Source organism: Protobothrops mucrosquamatus, unplaced genomic scaffold (assembly GCF_001527695.2).
Source record: "Protobothrops mucrosquamatus isolate PMUCROS unplaced genomic scaffold, P.Mucros_1.0 scaffold942, whole genome shotgun sequence".
Taxonomy (NCBI): Eukaryota; Metazoa; Chordata; class Lepidosauria; order Squamata; family Viperidae; genus Protobothrops; species Protobothrops mucrosquamatus.
In genome coordinates this window covers 538,690-559,561 of record NW_015387190.1, presented here as the reverse complement: position 1 = coordinate 559,561, position 20,872 = coordinate 538,690, and the positions used below count along the sequence as shown (strand labels likewise).

Sequence of the window (20,872 nt, the reverse complement as noted above, 5' to 3'; positions counted from 1 at the left end):
AAGAGGGTTGGTGCTTAGAGCTGTGCAAAAGCTCTTTAATTTCCCCCTGTGAAGCAAATTTGAGCACAATCTTTTTAGCAGCCTGTGTCTCAGACACTTCATTCAGAAACGGCCTCTGGTGGATGTAGGAACAGGGCAGCAACGTTGCTCCTTGTGTCAATGTCCAGCCTTTCAATATTTCATGTTTTGATATTCAGACATTTTTGGGGGGGTTATTATACAATAGCTACGAATCGTGGTGGAATCCACCATTATGGATTCAGGAGCCCCCTAGGAGAATACTTGAGTGTAAATACTTGTGAGGGATATACAGATAGTCCTTGAGCACCGTTGAGTCCAACATTGCTGTTCTTCAGTGAAATATTTGTTCAGCGGGTTTTACCCTATTTTACAACCTGCCTTGCTACAGCTGTTAAGTGAATCACTGCAGTTGACAAGTTAGTAACCCAGTTGTTAAGTGAATCTGGCTCCCCCCCCATTGACTTGGCTTGTCAGAAGGTCACACAAAGTGATCACGTGACCCCGGGACAAAGCAATGGTCATAAATACGAACCAACTGCCAAGCGTCTGAATTTGGGGATGCTGCAAAGCTCGTAACTGTGAACGACGGGCACAAGACACATTTTTCACTGCCATTGTAACTTTGAACGGTCACTAAATGAATTGCTGTAAGTCGAGGACTACCTGTAAATGAGATTCCCCATGGATTTCAGCAGCAGCAGCAGCAGCACAAAGGGTACAATCTGCTAAAATGAAGATGGTCGTTGCATAGTTGAAGATCAAGTAAACTGAACCTGGTTCATATTTGGTCATTCTGCGTTCAGAAACCCCCCCACAATGAAGGCCTTTGGGGAAAGGAGCCTGACCTCTCCCCCCCCAGCATTAAGAACAAAAAAAGGACAGCTCTAAAAAGTCCTACTTTAAGCCAAAGTGGTTGTGATTCTAGAAGTAATCAATTATATTATCCTATAAAGCTTCACGGCTCATGCCAATGGCTCAGAGAAACGGAGCCATTCCCAATGAGTGAGATTACATAAAATAAAAATATAGTGTTCTAGGAGGTGGGGGGGGGGGAAAGGGATGGGGAGAAAAGTTGCTTCAGCAACTGGGAGACCTAAACGCAGAATTGCTGAGATGGTGGCCATAAATAAAGCCGCAGCAGGTGTCCTTAAACCTGTGCAACGAAATCAGCAAAGAATTTTGTGGTCCTTCCGAGACTCCCTGCCTTCCTTTTTGCATAAGATTTATCATCTTGGAAAGAGTTATTTGCACGGCTATTTATACCTACCCTGGTTGTCATTTGTAGGCTAAGAAAATGGGGGAAAGAAAATGAAGGAGACATGGAATCAAAGGTTGCTTTGAACATTGCCAAATGCGAAACAGTTACACGGTTTGACGGGGATTGATTAGTGAAATATGTAATATCCTAAGAATAACAGAATAACAGAGTTGGACCCCTCAAATACTAGAACACTGCTATCATATCACCCCTATTCCTTCTTTTCAATAAACTAGACCTACCCAATTCCAGCAACCGTTCTTTATATGTTTTAGCCTCCAGTCCCCTCATCATCTTTGTTTATTATCATCTTCTCTGCAGCCTTAGTCTGTGTTTAATCCATGAGAAAACATCTGAATATTTTTGATAGTTGGCAGTTTAGTCTGCTATTCAGTCCAGTAGTGGGTTGTTGTTTTTTTTGGCTGTTCCTGACAGTTTAAAAATTATACATGAACAGAAACAGCCCACGAAAGACTTTATTTAAGGAAGCTTATGAACAATTAAAAAAATGGAATTTACTATTTTGCCTTTAGAATGATTCTGCTATTCTTACTATTAGGGAGGTGTGGCCACAATGAGGTAGGAAAAAAAATGGCATTTACTCAGAGTGGCTTGATCCAGAAGTTGATGCCTGCCCTAATTTGTGGGTATTTGCTTTAAGATGGTTCGTATTTTTAAACCACCCAATCTGTAGTTATGCTTCTCAAACTAGAATATGCAAAGTAGAATGCTGCTATCCTTGATTTTTGCATTCCTTGGGATTTTGCAGTAGAGGCCTGTGCTCAAAAGTCAATAATTGATTTGGAAGGGGTCAACTGAAATCCAAGAGTTCAAATCTCTGCTCCATGCAGGAATCCACCTATCCTGATAAATATCTCTCCATCTCCTGCTTGAATTTAATTGCCTTAATTTCGTTGTGAGATACACAATGACAATAAAGATATTCTATTCTATTCTGTTCTGTTCTACAAATCCTCTGGGCAACTGATTCCACTATTGGTATGTTTTCCCCAGCATTCCAAGATGCACCGTAAAATAATTAATTGTTCTCACTGTCAGGAAATTTCTCCTTAGTTCTAGGTTGCTTCTCTCCTTGATTCGTTTCCATCCATTGCTTCTTGTTCTGCCTTCAGGTGCTTTGGAGAATGGGTTGACTCCATGTTTCTTTGGGGCAGCCCCTCAAATATTGGAAGGCTGCTATTATGTCCCACCGGTCCTTCTTTTCATTCAACTAGACATACCCAATTCCAGCCACCCTTCTTTTTATTTGACATTATCTTCATATGTATTAAGCAGCCAACTATTGTAAGCTTGACCTAAATATAAGGTAGTTAGTTAAACCTCTACTTTTTGGGGGGGGTCTGAGCCTTGGCTCGCCCGCTTGAGACCTCGACTGAGATGCTGGTGGCATCTCAGCTTGCTGGTGAGGAGGGAAGCCGATCACCACCGTGCCAAGAACCGAAGGAGTGAAATTCTCGCCCAGCCTGCTTTGCGTCTGTCTTAGAGTTATCTCTCAAGTTGCAGACATTTCTGCTGGGGAGGCTGCAGGATTTGCTCATGCAACACAGCAAAATGCTGGTGCCAGAGAATCCCTCATCTGGAGAAGGAGAGACGCTATTACTGAGTTAATGGCCAGTATACACAGTTCCATCACCCTCACTTACCGATTCCCATTATCCACTTCACTCTGTAATGAGGATCTCGCTTTCCTCGCTCACATTCACGCAACGGCAGCATCAGCGCTCCGCTAATCTGGCTGCCCGCACAAACGTACAGGCAGATGGAACTGGCAACATTGAATATGTCCTTATCGCTTCGGTCCAGGAATATCAACGCCAACAAGGGTGGGGATTGATTTCCAATTAAAAAAAACCTATACAAAAAAACTACCTGGTTGCACCTTAACTAAATTTTGCACGTGTCCAAAGACCTATTTATTTATCCCTGTCATTAATACTAGGAGTGAAAAGAAGATCCAGCTACCTTTTTTTGTTTTGTTTTAGCAAGATCCAATATTATAAATTTTGAAACGTATGGCGAAAATGGTCGTAGTGAAGACATACGATCTCGCAAAGTTCCATCCCAGTGCCTTGTATTCAAGAATTCGCATTGTGGTGTTGCCCTTCTGAATAATACACACACACACACCCTTTATCCCCTGGGATGCAATTAAAAATGTGCAATGCGTTCCTATTATTTATCGATCATCATATATTTTTTTTTACAAAGAAGGAAGTTGGGCCCTGTTGAGGTCAAGCTTTCCCACAGGGGAGACAACAGAGGATGGGGAAGCAAGAGAAAAACAAGCATTGATTTCAGTTACCTGTTCTCAGGTGTTATTGAATGGACCGTGCAAAGTAAGAGTCTTTCTCCCTCTGTCACACGTAAAATCAGACAGCGAGAGGATCAAGAGGGGAAAAGGTTGATGGCAGAAAGGAGCAGAAAGCAAGGCTGTCTGGCAGCCAAAGCTGAAGCAACATTTGAAAAACCTCTCGGTCAACTTTGTCTCATGGGGGCTATTTGAAGATGCCCCCCCCTCCTAAAAGTTAGATGGTTTTGATAAGCTATCCCATGAAACAGATCAGGCACTTGGAATTCCGAGGACTCGGTGAAATCTCCCAACTTTTTTTTTTTGCACGTTATTTATTTATTTGTATCCTGCCTTCTGATATTTCTACCCATAACTCAAGGTGACAAACGTATCCAACGTACTTTCCTCCTCTTATTTTCCCCACAGCTACAACCTTGTGAGAGGGACTGGCCCAAAGTCACCCAGCTGGCTTTCATACCTAAGGCAGGACTAGAACTCTTTTGTCACCTGGTGACTGGCCCAAAGTCAACCTGCCAGCTTTCATGCCTAAGGCGGGACTAGAACTCACTGTCTCCTGGTGATTGGCCCAAAGTCAGCCAGTCAGTTTTCATGCCAAAGGCAGGACTAGAACTCACTGTCTCCTGGTGATTGGCCCAAAGTCAGCCAGTCAGCTTTCATGCCAAAGGCAGGGCTAGAACTCTTTGTCACCTGGTGATTGGCCCAAAGTCACCCAGTCAGTTTTCACGCCAAAGGCAGGACTAGAACTCTTTGTCACCTGGTGATTGTCCCAGAGTCACCCAGCTGGCTTTCATGCCTAAGGGCAGGACTAGAACTCACTATCTCCTAGTGACTGACTCAAAGATAACCAGCTGACTAAGGCAGGACTAGAACTCAGGGTCCCCTGCTTCCTAGCCTGGTGCCTTAACCACTTGACCAGCTGGCTGTTCTTCTCCTCCTTCCAGGAAGAGGAAGAACTATTATCTCTATCACTATAAGATTTGCACATGCACATGCTCTTTCTGGCTGATGATGTCAAGATAGCATAGCATGGCTCTGTGGGTGATGCTGCTTTTAGATTTTGAATAAAGGCAGCGTTTCAAAGACAACACATGCCATTTTTTCCAAATCACAGCCCTTTTTGCTGCTCAGGGGATGCTTTTCAAAAGGCGACATCTCCGGTTGTTTTCATGTTTGCACGGTGACCGCAAGGTTTTAAAATATACCTGAAGCAGAGTTTTCTTTCACTTGTGATCCTGCAAATACAGCCGAATTATCCTTCTCACCAGTTTGCCTATTAAAATCTTATTTAGCTGCAGTTTGTCTCAGGCCCTTCTTTGTTATAAGTGTCAGGGGCGCCACTGGGCTTCCATTAAGCATCAAAAGTGATGGACAAACTTGAAAAACATAGCAGAGAAAAATAGTGCTTCCAAGAGGATGTGACACCTGACAAAGAAAAGCACAGCCATTACAATATGCGTCTAAGGTTCATGGAAAATGCGCATATCCCGAACACATGGGATAGGTGATTTTTCAGTAGGTGTCAGCAGAAGGAATTGATAGAAAACCAGCAATTGAAGTAGAACTATTGTCCACTTATTGTATGTTGTTCAACTGCTATTAAAAGGATAGAAAAGAAACTGGGAAGAATCTTGCAAGAATCAGATTGTCTATTCCCCGCGGTCTTAACAGAATGTCTTCCAGGCATATCGAATTTTTTTTTTTGGCTGAAACACGGTCATGAAACTTAGGACCAGAGCAGCATTAATATTTAGAATGGAGCTATCTTCCTCTTCTCAGCTTTCTAACACGAAGTTAACTGCTTTATCACCTAGACTAACTCCTAGATTAATGTATCCTATTCAGTAGGCTAAATTGAACTATGTTCTAGAAAAACCCTGCTAAGAATCTAGTTGTTTAAAAACGTAGCGCCCTTGTGTCCCCAAAGGGGCACTTTTGTGAGAGTTTGCACAATCCTGTCCTGTGGCAAGGAGAGGATCCAGATGAAAATACATGATCTCAAGAAACCCTAGTTAGGCCACACCTGGAATACTGCAGCCAGTTTTGGTCACCTTATCACAAAAAAAATGTTGAGAGTTTAGAAAAAAATCAGAGAAGAGCAACAAAGATGATCAAAGGCCTGGAGACTAAAACATACAAAGAACGGCTGCGGGACTTGGATTTGGCTAGTCTAAAGAAAAGAAGAAATAGGGGAGACATGATAGCAGGGTTCCAGTATCTGAGGGGCTGCCACAAGGCAGAGGGGGTCAGGTTGTTCTGAAATGAAATAGGTTCTCCTGCTTGAGCAGGGGGCTGGACTAGAAGACCCCCAAGGTCTCTTCCAGCTCTATTCTACTCTAATATTCTATTCTTATTCTAAGATAACCACAGCAACCAGTTCTAGAAGTTGTGTGCATGGGCAGGATGGAGGGAAACCACCACAATAATGCAAAATAAATTCTAATTCCAGTGTTGGTATGAATCAGAGAGGCTAATAGAATTCATATTTCCGCGTTAATGAGCACGATACATAATTGCCTCGTCTTTTTATCTGGTTCTAACTACACACGCACACACACACACACACACATACGCAAATGTGGAAATGTAAGGAGGTTAAGCAAAGAAAAATCAAACAAACAAAAAGCTGGCAATCAGTTGCTCCATTTTCCAAACCAGACTAGCACAAAACCCATTAGGGAAGTACATGAATAAAAACAGTCTTTATAGAGATGGGGGAGAAAAAAAAACCCTCCTCAAACTACAGTCGCTTGTGTTTTATGATCATGGATGACAAAGAAAGAAAAGCAGTTTGATGGATCATGTGACTCAAGAATAATGCTTTCAGTTGTTGCTAAAATTCATGGTAATGATCAGAAAAGCACAGCTTCCATTTATGAAATGCACATGGCTGTTTTGATGTGCCAGATTAATAAAACGTCAAAGCACCAACAGGGTGCATTTTATTTTACTTTATTTTATTAAGCTCAACCAAGAAGCTGTAGCATAGTGAAAAATGTTAGTAGATGGGATGTTAAACTCATCCGATGAGGAGGCAGGGTAGAAATGAAAGAAATGTGATGTCTGAAATTAATGAAATGCAATCGTCAGAAATGCAATGTCAGTGCGATGTCAGAAATTAAAGAAATGCAATTAGGATTATTTTAATTTCAATTTAATCAGTCTTAGGTGCCCTTCAACACTGCAGTCTTCTCACGCCGGTTGAAAAACGGTTAAAATTAAATTGCATTTATTATAGTCGCCCGCGTCAACAGCCTCTGGGTCTAGGAAGTCTAAAACAGGATAAAAGCATTCAAAATATTTACCCAAGGACCAAATGCCATTTTAATGAAAATAACGCATGTTGTGTGATGACTTAAGAAATTCAGTGCATGAGGTCGGATTATGGTATGTATGCAGAAGGGATCGATGCTACGCTTGGCTTTTGCAATAGCTGGATGGGACTTCTGCAGTCCTGGAGTGTCTGGTGAGATGAATGTATGATCAACTAACAAATGAGGTGGTCCTTGGTGGTCTCTGAGCTTGGTTGTTTTCTTGCAGACATTTCATTACCCAACTAGGGAATTTCATCAGTGCTACAAAAGAGTGGGGATTGCAGAGAGGAGGAGGAGGAGGAGGAGGAGGAGGTGGAGGAGGAGAACAACCAAGGGGCGCTTGGTGGTCTCTGAGCTTGGTTGTTTTCTTGCAGACATTTCATTACCCAAGTGCGATACATCATCAATGTTACCTGATGATCATATGTCTGGTAGTACTGATGATGCTAGTTTGGTAATGAAATCTCTACAAGAAAATAACCAAGTGTGGAGCCCACCAAAGACACCCCTCCAGTTCTCCTTCTCTTCCTCCTCTTCCTCCTCTTCCTCCCCCTCCTCCCACAAACCCCAGTCCCTTCTAGCACTGATGATGTTACCCAGTTGGGGAGTGAAACGTCTGCAAGAAAACAGCCAAGCTCAGAGAGCACCAAGGACACGTCAACCCTGCGCTACACATATTGTCTTCTATTGAAACTCATAAGCAATAGCTCTTTTAATGCGACTTTGGCCTGGGGAATGTGACTTTTGCTCCCTAAGCAGAAAGTACTTTTTAAGTTTGGGTGTGTGTGTGTGTTTCCATGTGCACCTGTGTGTTTGTGTGTTCGCATTAGCATTCCAATTGTTGGCTGTGTTTTGTAGTTTGCATGACAAAGGTTATATCTGGAGTTGCCATGGTTCTGAGAGAATCACAGAATGCGGTAAAGATACACTTGAGAGCTTGCGTTCAGTCAGGCCCATTATGAGCGTTTGTGTCCTATAGTTGTCGCCTGTTTTTCTTGGGAGATTAAAATAAAACCAGCACAAAGAGTTGACTCAGGGCGATAATGATGCCTCTTCAGATTTGAGGCAAACTTGCAGCTTAAGAAAAATCCAGCCATGTTGATATCTTGTTTTGGATCTGCCTGGCAGATGATGCTTCCAAATAGCCCTGCATCCTGCCCCCCCCCTGTTGCTATACTGTAATTCTTGTTGTTTAATAGAAGCATATTTTCTTTTGTTCAGCCCCAGAAGCTGGTCTTTGTCTTGGATCAAAAGAATTTCTGGAGATTGAGATCGGATTTGAAAGTCTCTCTGCCCCATTTCCTTCTGCAAACTGAGAAAGATCTGGTCCAGAATAGAAAAGATACATCACAATTCCTATTCAGTTCCAGTTTGAAGAACGCTTAAATTCCTAATCAAGAATGCTTTTAGCTGCCACCTTCTTCTAGGAAACCAATAACCATCTCTGGCTCTTCTCATCTTGGAGAGTCTCAACAGTGGCCTTCTGAACAGCGGCTTTAAGGTCTCTGTGTGGTGTAAAAACCGAAATATCGTTCAGAAATCTGTGTGCATCTGGGGGATTTCTTTTTCTGCCATCAGAACAGACTTTGCTCAAGTACAGAGTGCAGAACAAATTGAAACTCGTTTTGTTTCTGTTAGCTTTGGATTCAATATGTTACTAAAAATTATTGTTTTATTGTTTTATATGGCTTGGGGAAATAAATTACCGTAGCTTGGTTCATGTGTAAACCTTAGAGTTTACCAATCATCGTGAGCAGGATCACAAATTGGCAAGGCAAAGCAAACTCGTCCTCATTGTGACTTTCTACACTGTTGTGAACTTGGCCCCTGACAGTCAAAGGCTGTGTGTTCTAAACCAGAGGCCCCTAACCTTTGGGGCACCAGGGACTGGTTCCGTGGAGAGAGGTTTTTCCATGGACTGAAGGGTGCATGGTTTTGTGTGCTGCCTGCATCCCGCAGATGGGACTTTGCTTGTTTGTGCAGACTGGTTGCTGGCATGCCACAGCCCAGTGTTGGTCCACGGAGCAGGGGTTGGGGACCCCTGTTTTAAACCACATAAAGGATGAGATCACAACCCCCCATCACTCCATCAAGCAACACATAATGTCCCGTGTGCAGGTAGTCCCCGACATAACGACATAATGATCCTGGGGATGCTGCAACCGTTGCTAAGTGTGAAAAACACTTTTTTCAGTGCTGTTGTGTAATTTGGAATGGTCACTAAATGAACTGTTGTAAGTGGAGGACGTTGCAATCCGACTTTTCTGGAGGCCACCAGATTAAACATTCACAGAAGTGAAAAGATTTGCCCAGAATTGCAGTAAATACTCATGAAAGAGTTAACCAGTCTTATTTTTCCCCCAAAAAAAGTTTACATTTGTCATGTTTTGCCAATTGATGACATTCCTGGGGGGGCATTTCCGAGTAATTATATTGTGGTTGTCCCAAAATCTTTTTTCTTAATGAAATCAGTCTTGCTGGATTACCTAAATCCTCCAGCAGAAGGTTCATCTCCTGTGATGTGATACAAAGTGAAGTTTTGTTTAGTATCGGGACTCCTTCCCCCCCCCCCCCCCTGGTGTTTGCCATCACTTGACAAACAGCTACACTTTGGCGTGAGCTGTGCGGCAGCCCTAGAAAAGAAACTTCATTTAGAACTTTGGAATAAATAAAATGATAAATAAATTGCATGGGATCCTGAACAGATGGCTATGTTATAAGCAGAGACTAAATGAGATTCTGTTATGGTTTGGATTTTATTCTGTTATGATTCAACAACTTGGCATGATCTGATTTATCAGGCAGTGTAGCTACTAGAAGTAGCAAACATCTAATTCTCTCTTCTATTAGGAAAGAAAAAAAAATATTAGCAAATCAGAATGCTTGTCTTCCCCTAGGACTGGGGGGGGGGGGAGTAAGAGTTAGAAACTTTTTTCAACTCTTAATCCCTCCTATAAAAACTCTAAATCTCAGCAGAAAGTGAGCAAGCCAGTCTTTTAAGCATGCCTCATTTGATGCGTCTTGTAAAAAAGCCAATCACAAACAAATACTTAGGATTATTTCCTGAGATTTTTCCTCTCTAAATTGGCATCTGGTCTGGGGGGATTTCGGAGAGTTTCAGGGTTATATGTAAGTGAAAGCTACAATTACCCTACCGGTGACAGAATTCTGGTTCCATCAGAATATCTTGAATACAGAAACACTAATAAGCCAATCATTAATCTGAATGTTGATTTTGTTCCCCAGGTTGATATGCCCTGCAGAGTTTAGGAAAAAATAGGCAGGAGACCTTCATTATCTCTAGAGTCTTTGCAATTTCCAAGGTTCCTAAACAGAGCCTGGACCTTGGTTATCTCACCTGTCTGTGGTTTTAGCCCTGGGGGAGGAGAGTATGACTTTATGGACATACAAAAAAAGTGCATTTTTCTTTATGCCCTTGGTTATGCTCTCATGAGTCAAGAATCAAGCCTCTGTGGCTATTTGGAGGGCCACTTGTCATTTTAAATAGCTCCATTTGCAGATGCCATTTATTTATTTATTGATCACATTTATATCTCCTCCCTCCATTTCTCAAAACGTAACGCTGAGTGATGTGCCATAAAAAAGTATAATTACACAAAAACCTCTACAGTTAAAACATTCATATTATTATTATAAAAGTTGAAGGACTAAGGCAAGCTCAGGCTCAGGAATTCTGGGAGTTGAAGTCCACGAGTCATAAAAGAGCCAAGGTTGCCTACCCTTGGACTAAGGGAATGTATATAAGATGTGGCACAGAATAATATAGCCAGCACATTAAATCCCCATTTCCATGAGGACTCTCTCCCTCCCCATCCCCTCCGCAGGCTGGTTGACCTAACCAATTTTTGAAAGACTTCCAGAAGGACCTCAAGGATGGGACCAGTCTTACTTGGCGTGGTGATGGAGGGGATGATATTCTACATGGAGGGCGCCACAACAGAAAAGACCCATCTCTGGGACTCACTTAGATATAGTTCCTTAGCGGGCAGGGCCCAGAACAGAAAAGATGGGCAGAGGTAATCAGAAAGAGGTGGTTCCTCAAATATTCTGACCCATGCTATTTCTTCCTGAATTTTAGAACATAGAATAATGTGGTTGGAAGGAACCGTGGAGGTCTTCTACTCCAAGCAGTAGACCCTATACCAGGGGTCCTCAACCTTGTCAACTCTAAGACTTGTGGACTTCAACTCCCAGAATTCCTCAGCCAATTCTGGGAGTTGAAGTCCACAAGTCTTAAAGTTGACAAGGTTGAGGACCTCTGCCCTATACCATTCAGGACAAATGATTGTCCAGTTCTCTTCTTGAAACCCACCAGTGATGGAGCACCCACAACTTCCAAAGGCAAGCCATTCCACGGATGAATTGCTCTCGCTGTCAGGAAAGTTGTTCTTAGTTCTAGGTTGGATGTGGTCCTTGATCCGTTACTCCTTGTGCTGCCCTCCGGTGGATTGGAGAACAGGTCACCATGAGGGATATGAGGGAACTGCTTGAGAGAGCAAGTTGATATTCCAAATAGACAATCCTGAAAAAAATCAGCGGTTTGGCACTTTCACAAATATCATACGCTGCAGAATAAACTCTTGAAAACACTGCTAAAAAGGGAATGCGCACCAGGGTCTGTAGTACGTCTGACCCAGCATCCTTGGATGCAAGCCATGAATATTTTGCCTTGTGTTTTTCACTCTCCTTGCTAGACTGAATTGCTTGTTTTAGGAGGACAGGTGTGCCCTTTGCCTTCGGTTTTCCTGCTGTGTTTAATCACAGTTCTAATGTTAAAGAGGATGCAAAAGACATTATTATCTCGGACCGAGTTTCTGACACTATTTTAATCGTGTATGTGAGACTAAGGGTACCATCTGGCAGGAAGCAAACACAATGCGGTGACTGGTGGCAATAAAGTAGTTTTTCCTTTCCCTCTTAGCTTCATTCCAGGGGTCATTTCCAATAATTCACAGAGGCTGACGTTGCCTTCCACTTGTTTTCCTCAAGAGTCAAGTCAGGGGCACGCTTGTGCATGGTCTTATTTTTTTTCATATTTTCGTTTCTAAATACATTCATTTACTGCAAAACTCTTAATCCTAACCTGTTAAAGACCGGCCTTGATCCCTTTGGGTGGAAAACACAGGTTCCACCAGAAATTATTTGAATGTTATGGCATTTCCCAACAAAATAATAATGTTGCCCTTGGTGAAAGGCAGCTTGTATTTCCAAGGAAATCTCGTTGTAACGCAACAAATGCAATCTATTCTGGGTACACCTTTGGGAAGTACTTCTGATTTTTCATCCTTGACATCATTCCCCAGCCACATAAGTTTACACAAATTATTTATGGGAAAAAACCCCAGTAATAACCTAGTACTCTTTGGAGAAAAGAATGCATCTCCTATGCAGATTAACGAAGCTATTGAAGTCTAAGAAGGACATTATTTTAAGATTCCTCTTTAGTAATCCTTAAATATAGGCACACAAGTACCTATTTTTAAACATGTTCTGTCTCAGTGAGTGGCTTTTTAATTTGCAGTTTCACGTCTTAGTTTCTGTACCAAACAACTTTAAAAAGGGGTTCACAAGTTGTCATTCAATGTTCCTTTTATTTACCTTTTGTCTTAGTTTAATCAACAAACTGGGCCTGCGCTTTGTGGCCCAAAGTCCTGTCTGCCTTCTGCTTTGTCCTTTAGTTGTGACTGATGGTCAGTTTGCATCCTGGTTGTGGCTTGGCTCAAGAACATTGCCCTCTTTCCAACCTTCACCCAAATCTAAGAAGACAGTCTTTTCCAAGGCTTTGCCCTCTTTCAGATGGCCGTATCATAAAAGCATGAAGCAATTAGCTTCTTGCTCCAGAGTGATGGATCTGTTTACGATAGCATGTGACAGTTACAAAACAATGAGATCAGAACTGCACCATAAACTCATATCATCTACTAGGATAAATGGAAGTCTTCAACTAAACAGAAATCCTTCTTACTGATTTATCCGTATACCACTTTAATGACTCGATCAATTAGCTGATGGACTACAAGTAATGGGATTAATTGATTCAAATCGGGTTGGCCGTCCCGGTAAATGCAATGGCTTGACTCTCTTTGAAAACTCACTCTCTCACACTCCTCTCTGCAAGTAGAACATTGAACATAGAATAATAGAGTTGGAAGGAACCTTGGAGGTCTTCTAATCCAACCCCCTGCTTGAACAGGAGACCCTATACCATTTCAGACAAGTGATTGTCCAGGTTTTTTTTTTTTTGAAAGCCTCCAGTGATGGAGCACCCACAACTTCTGGAGGCAAGCTGTTCCATTGGTTGTTCACTCTCCTTGTTGCAGTAGTGTTGCTTAGTGTGCCATTAGTGGATTCATCTCCTGCTGTCATTTCTTATTTAGTATTTTCACATCAATTCTTGACCTTACATCTCATACTCAGTTTCTGTATCTCCACATATTGAGTCTTGGGTTAGGACTGCTGGAACTTGCTCAGACTTCAAAGACCCATGTAGAATTCTGAGCCATTTTGTCCTTTTTGCTTTAAAATATGAAATGGGCATCACCCAAGGATTGGTTTTGTGGGGTCCTTGGTGCTCTCTGAGATTGGTAGTTTTCTTGCAGATGTTTCATGACCCAACTTGGTAGCATCATCAATGGTAGAAGGGAATGGGATTTGTGGAGTGGTGGGGGGCTGCGGGGTCCTTGGTGCTGTCTGAGCTCTTGTTTGCTTGCAGACATTTCATTACCCGAATGGGTAACATAATCAGTGCTAGACGTTTGCTCACAGGCCAAGCCCCCCTCCCTCCTAGCACTGATGATGTTCCCTAGTTGGGTCATGAAACATCTGCAAGAAAACAGCCAAGCTCAGAGAGCACCAAGGACCCCACAGTTCAAAGCTTCCATAAGTTTGTTTTTCTTCATTGATGGGTTTCATGTTCAATTTAAAAATGGATTGGGTAAGAAATGAGAGTGGTATCTAGAACAGAAATAGTTGGAGACGTTTTACAAGGAAAATACCCATAGCCTTTTGTTACAAAAAGAGAAAATTGTGCATTTGACTCTGATATTTCATCACTCTTTGAGAAGCTACGAACCCCAATGACTATAGCTACAATTATAGCTGTCACTTGTAAACATCTTTACTTTTTATTCCCTCCATGTCTTCCCAGCTGAGCATGTTAATTAACAACTTGCATCACCTCTTGGTATCTGAAACCAAGAGAGCTAAACACATCCTAAAAACAGAAGGGAAGCATCTTGAGAGTCTCTTGCCTTTGATTTTTTTCCCCCTGGCATTATTTTCCCCACCCCCAAAGAGTTCTTTCTTTTAGCCCAGAGATTTGGAAAGCTTTGTTTTAAAAAAAACAAGCACCCTTTTGTAGTAGTTTTTCATATCAATATTTGTGAATGACTAATTGGTGTGAACCTTTATGCCTGGCTGTCATCCCTGTAAGCGAAATGATACTGCTGCCATCCCTGGAAACCAGGCTTCCAGGATCCCAGATTTCCTGTCACCGAGAACTTACATTCTGATTTTCACCCATGGATATACCATCATTCTTTAAAAGTTTTCTTCTGAGTGCCATATAAACATCTTCCCGTTGAGATGCACTACTCCCGTTTTGCAGCATACCCAGCCCGAATGTTGCCTTGTCCTAAGTGAGTAACAGGCTCTTATTTTTCCCCCTCGATGCAGAACCATCACCCTAGAGAACCAGTTGGTCATTCTCGCAACGTTGCCAACTGATGCTGGGAACTACTACGTCCAGGCGGTCAATGAGAAGAATGGCGAGAACAAGACGAGTCCGTTGATTTGCCTGAACGTGACAAGTGAGTACCGTCATTTTGACAAACAGAGCACAAAAAGAGAAGCTGTTTATTCATTTATTTAGTCCACAAGTGTAAGAGCTGCCAGGGTTAGACAGCCCTGCTTTGGAGGCTCATTCCAATATAAGGAGAAAGGAAGAAATATTTTCTGTCCGGAAGGCATGGTTTCTACTGTATAATTGGACTGCTTGGCAAGAGGCACTAATATTTCGTGGCCTGAAATGATTGTTTTGCTCCAGTGATTGCAAGTAGATATATATATATATATATATATATATAAATCCCAACCCTGATAATGGTGTCATATAAGAACCCATCTCATAAAACAATAGAAAGAGCTTGGAGGGGAGAATTTGTACAAAATTTTTTCTATCTCCTCTGCTTGTGTTATCTCACCAGAAGTCACAGGCTAAGAGGCCAGATCTGGAAATCTATTACTGTAAAGCTTTTTGCTCCAGCTTGCTTGCTACACCTGGTAAAATAGCCTTGGTAATTGCTTTACCCCGCGCCTTGCTAAGTTGTTTTAAAATTTTTGCATAAATTCTGACGTGTAACCTCTCAACTTTCTTTCTTTTTTCTTTTTTTCCTGGCTACCCAAGAAAAGCCGCTATACTTAGAATTTAATGACACTCATTTATAAAGCAGGCTTTAATGGTCTGTATTACATAACCACTAAGGCACTCTGCAGCTCATTTTCTGATCTTAATTAACATTGGAGAACAGCCGGCTTATGGCCATAGGAATAAAGCATTTACAGTACTCCATAGGGGGCAATGCATGCTGTGGGGCCTTAGTAAAGGAAGTTTCCTAAGAGTTGCAGAATTCACAAAGGTGGCTGAAAAGTTAATGACTAAAAGAAGAACAGGAAATCTAGCATTCTCTCTCTCTCTCTCTCTCTCTCTCTCTCTCTCTCTCTCTCTCTCTCTCTCTCTCTCTCTCTCTCTCTCTCTGTGTGTGTGTGTGTGTGTGTATTTGTGTGAGGTATGAAACATCAAGTCCACACCACACACAGGGATCTTCTCAACTGAGGGTCAGCATCTGCTAGCAGTTAAGATAAGGGCGCACAGAATTCAAGGAAGGTTGCTTGTGGCTACCTAGCGATTCTAGGCTGATTCCTCTTTTCATTCTACCCTCGGTTTCTCCCACTTCTTCTGCTACACTGTGTTAGGGTCCCTAAAGAGGTTAGAATCTTGATTCCAACAGTTTTGATGATGCTTTAATGTCAGAAATGCCGGTATTCAGAGAAGTCGGAGAGGCCAAGGGCCTGAATTAAATGTTGTTCCAGGACTATTCTCCATCCAAGGTAGAGAGCCAGGTTTTATTTATTTTTATTTATTATGAAACTGATATGCTGTCCATCTCACCTAGAGGTGATTCTGGGCAGCTTGCAGCAAAGCGAAAACAACAAGAATATTGAAGTTAACATTTAAAGTAGCAAAGATGGCCAAGGAAGGGAGCAAGATGCCCGTGGGTGGAGGTGGAGTCTTCTCTCAATGCATTAACCACTTCCAGTGTGACATGCCCACATTGGGGAGCCAGGCTGAGCCAGGTTTTAAGGGCACTACAGAACGCCAGATCTCACCCCAAGGGGCATCTTACCTGATTCAACCCCTTTTTCAAGCCATACCAAATTGCTAACTGTGACTGCCTTTGGAGGACCGTCGTTCCCATCCTTGAATTATGTGCTGGGCAAAGAAATAATTCCTTCCACCTGGCCCCAATCTGACCCCACTCACCACCCTCACCCCCATTTAATTTCAGGGATGGCCCTATTATACTGACCATACTAGGTCTCAACGTTTTGCTTATTAATGTCCTCAATTTAATTGATTTACGAAACAAGCTTTTGGCACGCCAGATGCTGGGGCTGATCCGCAATAAACGCTGTAATTTAAAGTAAGTTAAATTTCTCCACCATGAAAAATGGCAGCAGGAAGAATGTTTAAATATCAAGATCATAAAAGTAACAAATGACAGTCAAGAGAGACATACGGTATTTTACTGCTTTGGAAGTCTTTTTTTCTCCCAAAGCCAACTGAAGCTCATTAGAAAGAAGGGAGGGGGCAACTGTCCCACCTGGGATGATAACTCAAGCCTAGATTCATGTAAACACAGGAGGAAAAGATTTGACACCCTCTTCCCCCAAAAGGCTTTGAACTTTATCTGGTCTTTCTCAGGTGAAGTCTGGAGAGATTCCTGTATTATAGGCAGAGATCAATGAAGTAGTTAGACGAAACTTTACATGTGTGGGTCTGGCCGCTTGTGCCTGACAAGGATGCCAAAATCATCCAAGTGAATCGATGACTCACTACTACAACTGGAGTACTCTCTCCCCCACATTCTCAAGATCTTAAAACCGAGCATCTTCAAGTTTCTTTCGCTTTCTTTTTTGTTAATTGAGAATCAAAGGATAGAAAATCAAGAACCATTACTAAACCATTTTGAATTGGATCGACAATGACCTGAAGATCAGTGGTCGTTTTGATCTCTTTTATAAGCAAAGTGAATTACTTTTCAAGCTGTTAGCCATACAAGAGTTTAATGAACTCTTCAAAAAGTTTATTAAAAAAACACCAAGAGTCTAACTTGAGCAAATGACTAAGAGGCAAGTTTGAAAATGATACTCATCAATAATCTTTTTTGGCACCAGGTTGGGTTTTGCTACTCTGCTAATTGGTGGTGCCATTTCAGGCTTTGCTGTAAGGAAAGAGTGACATCTGGCAGATTATTAATAAAGTAAATATTCTCTGCCACAATTCACAATGTTAGGAGACGCATGCTTTTTTTTCTCATTTAGATGTCTTGTTTTTTTTCCTCCCCTTCTGGTGCAGGCTTTTGAAAAAATGCAAAACATGATGGAGGAAAGTTTTAAAAGTCTGTCCAGCCACTGGTTCTGAGAAATCCATAGATGATATAGCCCATTATTTAATGGAGATAAATAATCTCCCAAGCATTGCAAAAAAAAAGAATCTATTGTCTTGCTGATGATATGAAAGGAATAAAATTACACCCTTGGTTTGGTCGTATGGTAATTAATTTTTAATATAAGGGTATCACTTTGCCCTGGGTCTTCATTTCAGGGCGTGAAGAGGCCTGGCATCTATAATAAACAGTTCTTTCATCAAATGTCTTTAGCGATTAATTTATTCCTTAATCCTCATGCAAGCTTTCTAACAATAGGGCATTGTCCATGTTGACTGCTCTACCAGTTCATGAGATTCACCCCTGGGCTAACAATTTTCTCATTGTGCTGCACTTCTACATATGGATTATGCCTCTGTGGATTTAATTATACTAAATAAATATGTAGGTATGATAAATATATGCAGAAAAAATGTTGTAAAAAAATCACATGTTTCTCATTGAGCACATCTCTGGTTGACAGGATTAAAAATGGATTGAGGCCTCCTACTTATAGAGCTGTGATTTGAACTTGATAGGCTGATATATATATATATGTATTTTCTCCTGATGTCTAGATGTCACAGATTTCATTTTTGGTGAGCCAGGCAACAAGATGGCCTGTTAAAAATAGGTGATTGGCCCTGAAAATAATCGAGTTATATTGTGGTTCATCAACATGCACAAACTCGCTTGGGAAAAAAAAACATTCTAAATGTTAATTAACAAAAAAAGAAGCACCAGGACCCATTTCTATCCATGGGATGGCAGCCAATAAAGGCTCTGAGTTAAATCATAGCCTGAATTTTAAAAGTGGGAAATATTAAAGCAGTATATTCAATGGAATTGCCTGGATGTTACGTGGATGTGCTATTTGGGATGCAGAGTATGGATAAAAGTTGCATAAAATTGGGGAAGGCATATGAAAGATTTGGGGCACTGTAGCCCTGACCTTAACCCTACCATAAGAAGCTGGAAAAACTCTTCAAAAATTGAGTCTGGGTCTGAATAATAGTCAACAAAGAAGAGAGTCTGCTGGATATTGTGTTTCTTCCCGATGCGTGTGGATTTCTCACGGTATCTGATTGTGTCAGGCGTGAAGAATCAGGACCACATGTTAAGCCCCACTTAAACTGGTATATTGCTCATGTCTACACATAAGAATCCAGTCAACTAACGTTCAGCACTAAACTGGCGCTAGATAAGAGTTTACAGAATTCAAGAGGGATTGGACTGCTTGTGGCAATGTAGTGATTCTCGGCTGATTCCTCTCTTGACTCCACCCCCCAGGCTCTGCCTGCTCTTCTCTTACAGACTGGCCATTGTGGAAACAGACCCCGAAGTATTTTACCAATTCCCAGCAACCTCAACCAGCATGAACAATGGCAAAGAATTGTGGGAAATTGCATAAACTCTTCTTTTGGTCTGACCCAGTAGGCCTCTTGCTGTGTTTCTTAAACCATCCAGACAAAAGGATTCCTGCCCCATTCCTTCGAAAATTTAGTCCCAAAGCCCTGTTTTATTATATAAATCTTATCATTCTCAATAATATTTGCCTCTCCCTCAGCAATGTTTTTCCCCACAGCCCTTGTTCTGCAGATCAAAAATAACTCCTGCACCAGAGGTATCATTTGCTAAATCTTGCTAAACCGCCAGATTTCACTCTTGAGATTTTTAACAATGGAGCAGACTCAAATGTGTTGAAGATGACTGGGGTTTCCTGAAGCTATTATGGGGAGTCCTCGTTCAGTGGTGTTTTGCAGTCACAACAATGATGGAAGCATCACCCTTGCAGGTCTGTAAAGTGGAGGAAAGCCAAAAACAGATGACGAACACAGTTATGGTTTCACAAAGCAATCACATCGCTTAATGGCCGAGTTGCCAGTCCCGACTGCAGTTGCTAAATCAGGACTACCTCTATTGTATGATTTTTCGACACAGAATTCCAGGTGACTCAGTGGCAGATAGAGAAAAAGAACAGAAGCCCCCTGATTCATTGCATCAAATAGCTCCAACTCCTTGCTGCTTCACTTTCATAGATTACTTTGGCTAAAATGAAATTAATCCTCAAGCTTAATTTTTTTTCTCATCGAAGAAGAAACTACGGCAAAGAGAAGTTGTGAGAGGACTGGATGCTTCTGCAATGTCGCACAGCTCTGATTCCCACACCAAATATAATATGTAGAGCAAAATCAGTCTTATGAGTTATGCCATGTTTAAATCCATCTGTGGAATAATAACATTTCATTCCCCCACCGCCACTCACACTTTCTTGATAACCTTTAAGGTTTCTTCCTGTCAAACAAAATTCTGGAGGAGAAAAAAAAAATCTGCAGCAATTTGTTCTTTCTGTAGCTCGCGAATATCGGTTTTGTGCTTGAGCAATCCTTCAATATTCCTTTGTCATCCAGAAAGCTAATTTCAAGTAGCTGTACAAGTGTTTTGGAGCTAAGTTAGATCTATATGTATAATATCTGGTAAAAAGCAATTCACAACGTACCGCTGTTCTCTTGACAAAGGAATACTTCATGCTGCCTCTGAACTTCAAAGGAGGCTAATATACATACACCTGAAGAAAAGAGAGCGGAAGGGGGGGTGGAAGAGTTCCTTGTTTAATTAATTCTCAATCTGGAAAATAAAAAGATGAATACAGCTAGGCCAACTCAGTGTGTGACTTGTTTTCCATCTGGCCTTGCTTTGATATGTGGTGATGTTCTCTTTGAGGAGTACCCCATACAATCGATCACAGATCATGTTTTCAAGTGTTGAACAAGAAAAGGAAGCCATTGTTCTTTATGTTGTGGAAAAAGGCAAAGTAGCTCTTGTACACCCTTCAGATCAAGATGTTTGCATCGTTTCTGAATGATAATGGCACTGTTCCCAAAAGAAGCCAATAGAAGAGACTGTTTGTAGCTCAGGAGGAGGAGGAGGATTGTGAGGTCCTTGGTGCTCTCTGAGCTTGGTGGTTGTCTTGCAGGCGTTTCATGACCCAACCAGGGAACATTATCAGTATTAAGAAATGGGAGGTTGCAGGGAGGAGGAGGAGGAAGAGAAAGAGGAGGAAGAGGAGGAGGAGGACTGTGGGGTCCTTGGTGCTCTCTGAGCTTGGTGGTTTTCTTGCAGACGTTTCATGGCCCAACCAGGGAACATCATCAGTATTAGAAGAAATGGGAGGTTGTAGGGAGGAGGAGGAGGAGGAGGAGGAGGAGGAGGAGGAGGAGGA

The 20,872-nt window shown here is 41.8% G+C and overlaps 1 protein-coding gene across 1 annotated transcript in view; it reads left to right on the top strand.

The window, feature by feature from the left end:
• The window catches only part of SDK1 (sidekick cell adhesion molecule 1), a 262,656-nt gene that overhangs the window by 57,017 nt on the left and 184,767 nt on the right, over positions 1–20,872 (top strand). Inside the window, exon 5 of the mRNA XM_029284781.1 lies at positions 14,618–14,751. Within this exon, the coding sequence (XP_029140614.1) occupies positions 14,618–14,751 (134 nt within the window). The remainder of the gene's footprint in view (positions 1–14,617; positions 14,752–20,872) is intronic.